Source organism: Schistocerca piceifrons, chromosome 4 (genome assembly GCF_021461385.2).
Source record: "Schistocerca piceifrons isolate TAMUIC-IGC-003096 chromosome 4, iqSchPice1.1, whole genome shotgun sequence".
Lineage (NCBI taxonomy): Eukaryota > Metazoa > Arthropoda > Insecta > Orthoptera > Acrididae > Schistocerca > Schistocerca piceifrons.
In genome coordinates this window covers 17,734,298-17,744,037 of record NC_060141.1, presented here as the reverse complement: position 1 = coordinate 17,744,037, position 9,740 = coordinate 17,734,298, and the positions used below count along the sequence as shown (strand labels likewise).

Here is a 9,740-nt window from a genome sequence, read left to right as displayed (position 1 = left end):
GTTAGCAGACTGTGAAGTTACGTTTCACGTACCGGAAGAATATTTTCACATCGCCGAGCGCAAAATAATCAAGAATTAAACTGCACGAATATTTAGAAAATACCCTAGGAATGTGCTAACCAGTCGCTTAACATTCCCCCGGAATGTAACTCAAATTATCTACCTTGTTTTGTTCATCGTTCTAAAAACTCCGATGCAGTTCGCCCCAACTAAACAAAGTCATTCCTCTTTCTAAGCTGAATAGAATTGAACACGACGAAAAATAACACCAGAATGCCGAATGGATATTCAAATAAGGAACATCCCTTGGTTTCCAAACGACCTTTCCATTGGCTGATAGACAAACCCACCTCCCAAAGATGCAAGAATGTCTCAATGGTTATATCAAGAGGTTGCTCAGAGAGCTTATTTCCATCATTAAGAGTTGAGTATAGCGGAAAAAACAGGACGTGTAGGAAAGATGAGGTCACGATGTATGCAAAGTGGAAGTGTAGCCGCTAAAATGAAATTGCTAAACGAACAGACAACATTTACCTGTTCGATTACAGCTAAGTAGTCTATTTTCCTTATCGATTAGTTTTGGTTGTGAACTTGTGAAATAATGTGTGAAAAATGGAGAATAAATTCCAGACCTACAAAGATGTTACTTAATACATGCCCTTTCAAGTACGATTGAGACTAATGCTTGCCCTTACAGAAACACCTGCTTCAAAACAAAACCAATAAAAAGGAGCGATTCTACAGTGATTTAACCTGTCTTTAAATGCAGCAATTTGTGTGCTCTCTGTGTATTACATCTAGAAATATCTGTTGCCCAACACACACAATTCCTGCAGTTACTAATATCAGATTCAACATTCAGATGACAGCTGTGGTTGCTAAAAGATATAAGACAGAAGAAAATTTTATTAAACTGTTTTATTAAGAAAAGTGATGGTCACTAAACAATAATGTTATATACACAGTAGAGTCGTAGATAACGATAATGCTGATGATGATGATATTTTAATATGCAACTACAAAAATATTTAAAAGTTAATAAATTATCGTCATAAGGTAGTTGAAATAAAACAGTGTTTAAGCGTTTTGAAGAGCAGATATATCCTTCCCATTGCAGAAATGATAGCAAATGGGCAAGTAGTGAGTTGTCGTAACTGTTTCTCGAGCACATTAAAAAATTACCATTTCTTTACTTATATCATAGTATTTATACAATAAATAGCAATTTCATACGAATGCTTGGCGTCGTTATACCACTTTTACTTTTTCTGAATTATTGTCGGACCTTAATGTGCAATATGCACCATACAGTTTCTGTCAGCTTTGAATTTATGTGTATGTGAATGCCTGTAGCATTTTAGTTCGATACGCTTCTCACAAATATAATGAACCACCGAACTGTGCTAGCGAACTACTTCAGGAAATAATACGCAGAATAAATGGTAGCAAAAATAAAAGAGGGAGTTGTAGTGAGCTGTAAAACTAACTGTTAATCGAGCAGCAGTCCAACTTAGGTTTTGAAGTCCTTCTACTTGTAGTACATATTATACAACAAACGTTATGAAACACGATTCTCAACTAACAGGTAACGCAGTATAAACACATAAATATATCACATGTAACGTATCACAGATTGGCAGGTACCCTGCACTACGCAGGCTACGAAATGCAGACGAGTTGGAGCTCCGGGCCGTCCTTTGGCCACGAGCGCAGTGGCGACGCGACGCTAGGGAGGGCAGGTGGCTAGGGCCAGACGCGTCCCTCCAGCCAGCCGAGGTGTGTGGAGATGCGCGTGTAGACGCCGGGCAGGGCGCCGCCGCAGGGCCTGGGACCGACGCTGGTCACGCCCACCACCGTGTAGGGGGCGGAGCGGCCAGTCACCCGAGGGGAGCCGGAGTCGCCCTGGAAAACGAGAGCACGCCGTACTGAGGAGCAGTCGGTGGGCACAGCTCACTGGAGGAGTGTCCACTCGTCTGTCACTGTGGGACACATCAGGTACGATGCGTCTGGTCGTAGAAAGTGAGTACTTACATCACAGGTGTCAGTCTTCCCCTGTGGGTCTCCGGCACAGATCACTGACGAGTCCATTCCTTGTGGAAATCTCTCCTTGTAGGCATTTTGGCACTGTGATAACGCACGTGGGTAGATGGTGGTCTTCAGAAGCACAGAGCTCAGTCGTGTTCCTGGAACAAAGAGAGAGTAACGTCTTTGTTTATTAGTTTTAAATTATGGTACGCTAACGGTGTGGCTTGTACCGTATGAATGAGAAAGTGTCAAAAAAAGAGAGTAGGAGGGTATGGCATGTGAGCTGAGTGGACGTTGATAAATTGTTGGATATAAAGATATTCTGATTTTAATGTCAAGCGATTATTCCACTTTTAATGACCATACATCCACACCTCATGAACGCTGAATGTTTTCTCATATTGCTTCGTTTTACAACTTGTTAATCGTATCACCACAGTGTTTTGAATATGATAAAAGGGCTTAATTTTCAATCAGGAAAGAGCAACTTTTTATTTCAAGTAACGATTGTCAACCTCTAAGGAAATGAGCAGAACCTTGTAATTATTAGAGTGGGTCTGAGTGTGAAAGAGACAAACAAAGGAATAATTTTCAGCTGACGTAGTTTACAAAATATTCACTGGATTACAACGCTGTACTTGTGTGGGACTTCAGACAAGACGGCCTCCTTCGCTTACCGGCAGCGTTCGTGGCTCCCCAGCCAGCGGCAGTGAAGCTGGGCGGGTCTCCGTCCTGCGTGTTGAGACAGGCGGGGAAGGCGGCGTCGCTGAACTCCACCCTCCTGTCCAGTCTCAGCAGCGCTATGTCGTTGTAATACAGCCGCTTCCTGTAGCTGGGGTGCAGCAAGATCTCTGAGATCCCGTAGTCTGCGCCGTCTGGTGACGCCGTGAGGTTGTTCACCCCCAGGCGCACCGCGACTGGCCTTCCCCTGGAACACACGTACGTGGCGGTTCTCATAGCTGCTTTGACCGCTCTTGACCTAGAGTTACTGCATACTTGCATCTGAAATACTGAGCTATCATGTTCGTTCCTATTAAAGGGTCAGAGCGAAGACGTAAACAACAGAAATTTGAACCTCCAGTTAACTAATCAACACATGCTTCGTAATTAGAGGACACTGAAGATGGGCGCACCATTGTCCATAATATACCAAAATAAAGATCCATGGCTTCCCTAATCTCTCGTACCTCGAACGTCACATTTCTGACCCCCCAAATGGTAACAGAGAGCAGAAGTAGGTCGCAAATAACAAACTCTGTTCCCAGACATGTGTGGCATATTGTGGATAAAGGCATCAGGGTCCGAATCGAATGCAAGTCTAACTTTCTTTAATACGATCCGTTGTCTGATCACTGATCTATGCTCCCTGCTTGAAACTTCCTCCGTCTGTCCTTCCACCTCTACATTCGCTGTCTTTACGTGATGTGCTAGGTTTGTCAACTATGCCAGTGTGCTTACTACGTCTTGCATCATGGGAAAGTGCTTCGTACTTCTACAATAGTAAAAGTGACACTTTTCGTGAGACACTGAACTAACCATGTGCTCGAGTCCCGAGTCCTGGTCACAGTTCAGCGAACTACCAAAAGTGAATGTACGCGATTCGTGAGTGGAACAGCATCTCTTTACACATGTGGAATGTGCATTTTCAGTTTTCTGTGCTCTTAAGGAAATGTACGGAGGAGGCTACTCACGTGACCCTGTTGGCGCAGCAGTGGGCCGCGGTGAGGACGAACTGGTCGCTGATGAGGGTCCCTCCGCACAGCCAGCTGAGGCCCTCCGTGTTGGGCACGTTGAAGCCCAGCGCCGCCTGCAACACACCACAGCCGTCTCAGAGTCTGATCCAGGTTTTTGTCCTCGTTGTAAGAGGCAAACACAGATCCTACCCACAAACACCACCATGCATTTGCTAAGAGTACTACTTATTTTCTATAATATGAATATCAAACGGAAATACTGAGACCGAACGAGAGGGTACAGTTGTTTCAGCTCTGGAGTACCATTCAGTAGCTCGCCGGATCATATCCTCCTATGATCATACTGCTTCAGATTTTCTCTGGCTTCCCTAACTCACAAAGGCGTAATGCAAAAGAACACACTTGAATCCTTCCGCATCTGTATCGTACAGTACTACTAAAGTCGCCCTAAAGCTTGCTACACTTGCCACTGCCCCTAATCATATGCTCCTCGCTCCCCCAAACCGCTCCCCCAGCAATCCAGAGACATCGACCGTTGGCCATCCCTCCTTACTCTGAGCTCGATTCCCACTACATTCAATCCAACAAGAGATGCATTTTACTAACTTTTGGCAATCAAAGGACATTGTTTTTAACATTTAGCAACACTGATATTGGATCCAAAGATGGTAAAAAGGTTGGAATGGCGAACCAAATGTGTAATGCTGTGGTTCGTCTGCCTCATAGATTGCTTACCATGAGAGAAATTAGGTGTTTGTTGAGTAGCGAGCCTCATATTAAGATCCCTCATAACGATAGCAGGCCACTCTCCCATACAGTGTTACGTCTGATGACAAAGTGTAATTATTTAGGGCATTCATAACTAATACGGTTGCTACAGTAAACGCAGTGTAGTGAAAGAAAATGGGGTCGATAACTTGTGTCTTGGTCCACAGTACGTGCAGAAATTAATATTCCCGTAAAATTGACGTAGCATAAGGGAAAAGATTTTCTGTCAATATTTTAGAGAAAGTATAGACGTTTAATCTTGATGTGTAACCACGCCGGCCGGTGTGGTCTCGCGGTTCTAGGCGCTGAGTCCGGAGCCGCGCGACCGCTACGGTCGCAGATTCGAATCCTGCCTCGGGCATGGATGTCTGTGATGTCCTTAGGTTAGTTAGGTTTAAGTAGTTCCTAAGTTCTAGGGGACTGATGAGCTCAGATGTTAAGTCCCATAGTGCTCAGAGCCATTTGAACCATTTGAATTTTTGTGTAACCACAATTCTTTGGGTGAGCGTAACTATGGTGAATATTCTTGTTTAAATAACTCGCAAAGAATAAATCAGTGTCGCTTATGTGCCTTAATCAAGGAACAAAGTGTGATAAGAGAGCCAAGAAAAGAAATCGATGCAGACCCACTGAACCAGAACCGATGTGCTATCGTTAGCAGTTTGCTGCTGTAGAAATTCTCCGTTCTCCATTCTACGAATTTCTGATTCATTGGATCTTCAAATTTATGCTTGTATTACGTTACGACCAGTGAATTTACAATGACGCGATTCATGCAGAGGTGAACGACGTTTTAAAATTTTTCGGACTCACCATGTGTGGAAATTCATGCGGACCAGCCAGTTTCCCAGGCAGAATGTACTCTTCCAGAACATCCTGCATATCCTTGTAAGAACTGCACGCTGTAGATAAGAGAAAGAATGTAATGTAATACACGTTACATATAGCCTTTCCACTCATGTAAGAGACTTCATTATTATGACTTACGTTAAGAGATGTATAATTTTCATAATGCAATAAATTACCTTCAAGAAATAATGGAATGGAAGATTTTAAGAATATAATTGTTCCATTTCTAAATGGATAAGTTAGAATTACTGGATTATGTGAAATATATTTGTTGTAGGCTACGACCGTTCTCTTGCGGAATACTTATCACTTTTGGAGTTCCGAGTAGCTTAGTTCAAACTCTGATATCCGGTGCCATAAATGTGCGAATGCCGAAATACTAAGCACCTATCTGACAGAAACTATGTGGTTGATATCATTACAGCTGTCGAATTCTTGTATAATTGTTTATATATTCCTTTCATTGATTGGTTCCAGGCGCGCTATTGTCTGGAAGTAACTGTAGGCCATTTGGTGACTACTATGGTGCTTGCATAGTTCCAGGGACACGAGGTATTTGCCAATGTGGGCCGCATCGAATTCATAGAAATTATGAGTTTTTCTCATTCTTGTTTGAAAATACAGCGACGTTAATTTTTGCTGTATTCTTTGGATGTGTTCTTATACACAGATGACGTTTGCGTGAAGGGCAGAGATGTTAGTGAAAGCAGCAACGGGCTTTTCACTGTCTTGCGATACCATACGGAGTAATTAAGTGTGGGCAGAAGATGTATGACGTCCTGAATACATGTTAATGGAGTATTTCGAGAGAGACTCGAGAGGTTGTAATTAAATGTGTCTGACACGAGCGTGTCATGAAATAGTCGTACATTAGACACTAATATTAGATTACAGGGGATGGATGGCAAATCCTCGGCTTCACAGTAGATGAAAAAAAAAAAAGAACTAAGTATAAGTGTAGGCCGCGCCACTTGTGAACGACAGGGTGAAAACATTACAGAGGTGCTCTCAATACTTAAATTGGGAATTTTAAACACTTATTTTCCATAATTACTCTAAAGCTTCACCCATAAAAAGCTACAAGTTTCATAAAACATTCAGAAACCATATTTGTGAATCAAGGCAAAAAATTAGTGTTTGGTTTGTTAAGTTAGAATGTTTCACCAAGAACCCACAGTTGATTCAGTTACAATAAACAAATTAGCTCCATTTTTAGTATGTATACAGTATGATATAGTGAAAAGACGACTTTTATTAGTAAGAAGGTAGTGAGTCAGATGTAAATGATAACAAGTAAAGCAGCACGAGTGGGCAGTGCTGGTCCACTGTGTGAGTCGTGGGGGTAGAGCAGGGCAGGGCAGAGTGTGCGGCGGACTCACCTGCCTCGCTGGGCCGCCGCTCTGCCGCAGGGAAGGCCCAGGCGTCGCCGCTGGGGATGTCGTTGGAGTCCCCTTCCTCCGCCCCCGCCTCCGCCTCCGGGCAGCAGACGACCTCCTCCAGGCCGGAGAAGCCGCAGCGCGGGGGCAGCGGCCGGCGCTGGCGGATGGCGAGCAGCGCAGCCGGGCAGTGGCGCACTCGGAGGCAGCTGCCCGAGGGACAGGCGGAGCCCTCTGCGGACACCAGGGGAGTTACCTCCACTGTCAGGTGGGTCAGCTCAGCTGTAGCGGCCGAGTTAAGTGACGAGCAGACAGGGCCCCAGGACTCGTACTGCTAATACCGTCTGAGGCCGCTTCTGCCCCTTGTAAAATTCTTTTTGTATGACGAGGATTACCCGCAGTTTTCTTCACGTACGTCGTAACCAGATCGTTTTCTTTGCAATGCTCACTTGGTAAGTGCTACTAATGGACTTGCCTTCACTGACAACAACACTCCCTGTCGCTTTTCAAACCGTTTGTCGTTGACAAGGCGCGATACTCGTGCAGAGTTCCCTGTTGGTTGGGACCTTTTCACGACCACTGTCCTTATGCCGTCTGTCATGGCCACGAGTGGTACACCACTCCCTGTAGACAGACTCGTAACTTCTCGTCGCTGTGCGAACAAATTGACAGTGTGGTCACGGACACGTTTATTCACGATGGTTCCTTATTCCCCTTGCATCGCGCCTTCAAATGTGCTGATTCTACAAACCCGATTCGTACATACTCACCACTTTGCTGTCATGACTTACAACACTGGACAACGGCCACACGAGTACCTGGTGCCACTCCTACGACTTGTACAGTATTCTAAAGCAACCCGTGTTCTCTTTTAATGGGATAACTAATAATTGCTGTTTTGGACTGTAGTAAATCAGACTTCGCAGAAAACCGTTGTATTGTGGAGGAAGAGCATAGCTATGCTGCACCACGAATACTTTGAATACTTGTACCGCATAGTATTCAAATGCTTTGATCCGTCCATGTACATATAGCGGGGGGGAGTCTGGACAGCATTCCTTGTAGACACATTGCACAGTTCGCCTGGATATACCAACAGATTATCTTTGGTAAATTAGGACTCGTAGAAAACTGTTCTACTCTGTGACGTGGAATAAGGCTACAGTTATCTTGTAGTACCTTCTCGTCGAGCAATTGAGGGACATCGTTTTAAAATTAATATCTTCATCCACTTATTACTGGTCCTACGGAAGGCCTTTAAGTACTGCTTACTCGCTATTTCACGGAATAGGAAAAAAATCTTCACATTCATAACCACAAGCAGACCTTAAAGATCTACAGCGGATGTTATTTTACACTGATGACAGCTGCCTGGTCCCATAAAATTTTTTGGTTCTAGCAGCTCCTTAGGAGAGATCCCAGTTAGAGAATATTTCGCTGTGTCCTGTCCTCGAGAAAGAGGAGAACGAATGCAAGTAGGTCAAAATAGTGAAAGCCAACTAAAGTTTTGTGCATAGACTCACCTTGGAGGAAGAGAGGGCTAGACGTTGCAAATTCCAACAGCAGCATCAACACGCAAGACACAGTAACACGTATAGCCGTTCTCGCCATTGTGTGAGTGCTCGACTGTCAGATTTTGTGGACTGAGTTATGAGTGCTCGTGAGACGTGTTATATAGCGACGGTGGAGTAGAAGAGGAAAATCGTGGGCGAAGGCAGATGACGCGCGTCATTTTGGTGAGGGAGGAGGGGGAGGGGTCCCAGACCGTTGCTCCCGCGTCCTGCCACCGAGAGACTCGCGGCGGGCTCACGGAAACAAGCGAGGAAGGAAGGAAGGAAGGAAGTAAGCTGTGACCGATGCCCGTTGTTCCGGGCCCACAACGCTCTTTTCGTCTATCCTTACACTTCCTTCTTTCACGGTAATTATCCCGAAAATGCACGTTTGTCAAACTGCATGGCAAGTTACACAATCTCCACTGGCACTGATCCTGTGCAATACTTTCATTCCACGTAAAGGGTCGAATCTTCGACTCGACATTCCTTAACCTCTCAGCATAACTCGTTATTCGCTTTTGTGGCTTGATACATTATCAGTCTTGTAGGTTGGAACAAGATTCGACTGCGCTCAATAACATTACTTGAATTTCATAGTAACAGTAGTACCACTCTCCTGGCCACAGAGGTGATAGGCGGGACTGACCGACCGCCGTGTCATCCTTCTACACTCGATGTAAATGGTTTCATTTGGGTGTAGTATGAAAGGATGGAGAGTCATCACACCGCACTCCCAGCAGTTGGTGGCTTAGTAGATCTGTTGCCGCCACCATTGGGTCACGTACCTTCTTAGTCTAATGGGTTAGGTTCCTCTCTAGTCTAATGGGTCAGGTACCTCATTAGTGCAATGGTTCAGATACCTCCTTAGTTGGCATCACAAGGCTGAGAGCGACCCGTTGCAGCCGTACCACCAAGGAAAAATACATGATAGGTTCGGTAATAGAACACCGGTCCCACACATGGCAGTAGTCAGCTACGGCGTCCCCTTAGCTACAGAAATGGACAGTTGTATTTCATGGCACACCATATTTCACGCACTGTTGCACCAGTACAGAGCATTCCAGGTCATCCTAGCAAGTTTCACCACTCTTCGTACAGCATCTTTTCGAAGAGACTTTGCTGTACATTCACAAATGTGAGGGGCAAATTAGTAAACCCCGTGGACCATCAAGTACCCTTATTGATATTCATCGAGTATAGCATTATCCATTAGCACATAATACATGACATTTGACCTATAAATTATCTTCCACAGAAATTAGTATCGACTAAATAGATCTCTTCATTGTAATCTTATGAAGGAAAGCAAAAGATTCAGTTACAGACTAAAATAAGAAAAGTGGATACTACGAATAAAAACACAAACGAGCAAAAAAAAATGCTCCTATCGGAGCACAAAATCTGACCATGAGTTCCTTGTGTTTTTAAAAGTCTCTGACTGAAAAGTGGGATACCAGCCGCTTCATTTTACATTC

The 9,740-nt window shown here is 44.4% G+C and overlaps 1 protein-coding gene across 1 annotated transcript; it reads right to left on the bottom strand.

The window, feature by feature from the left end:
* Positions 1 to 1,743: 1,743 nt before the first annotated feature.
* LOC124795547 (serine protease persephone-like) lies at positions 1,744 to 8,323 on the bottom strand. Its single transcript, XM_047259619.1, has 7 exons — positions 8,236 to 8,323; positions 6,716 to 6,946; positions 5,301 to 5,389; positions 3,717 to 3,832; positions 2,703 to 2,953; positions 2,032 to 2,183; positions 1,744 to 1,902 (listed from the first exon to the last, which is right to left on the bottom strand). The coding sequence occupies exons 1-7, from the start codon at positions 8,321 to 8,323 to the stop codon at positions 1,744 to 1,746; spliced, it is 1,086 nt and encodes a 361-aa protein (XP_047115575.1).
* Between the last annotated feature and the right edge of the window lie 1,417 nt (positions 8,324 to 9,740).

Excerpts from the sequence above, each read along its gene's own strand:
- LOC124795547 (XM_047259619.1), bottom strand. The coding sequence starts at position 8,323 with ATGGCGAGAACGGCTATACGTGTTACTGTGTCTTGCGTGTTGATGCTG. Across the intron at positions 2,954-3,716 it reads TGCTGCGCCAACAGGGTCAC|GGGAAGGCCAGTCGCGGTGC; the intron begins GTGAGTAGCCTC and ends CGTGTGTTCCAG. Across the intron at positions 1,903-2,031 it reads GGAAGACTGACACCTGTGAT|GGCGACTCCGGCTCCCCTCG; the intron begins GTAAGTACTCAC and ends CTCGTTTTCCAG.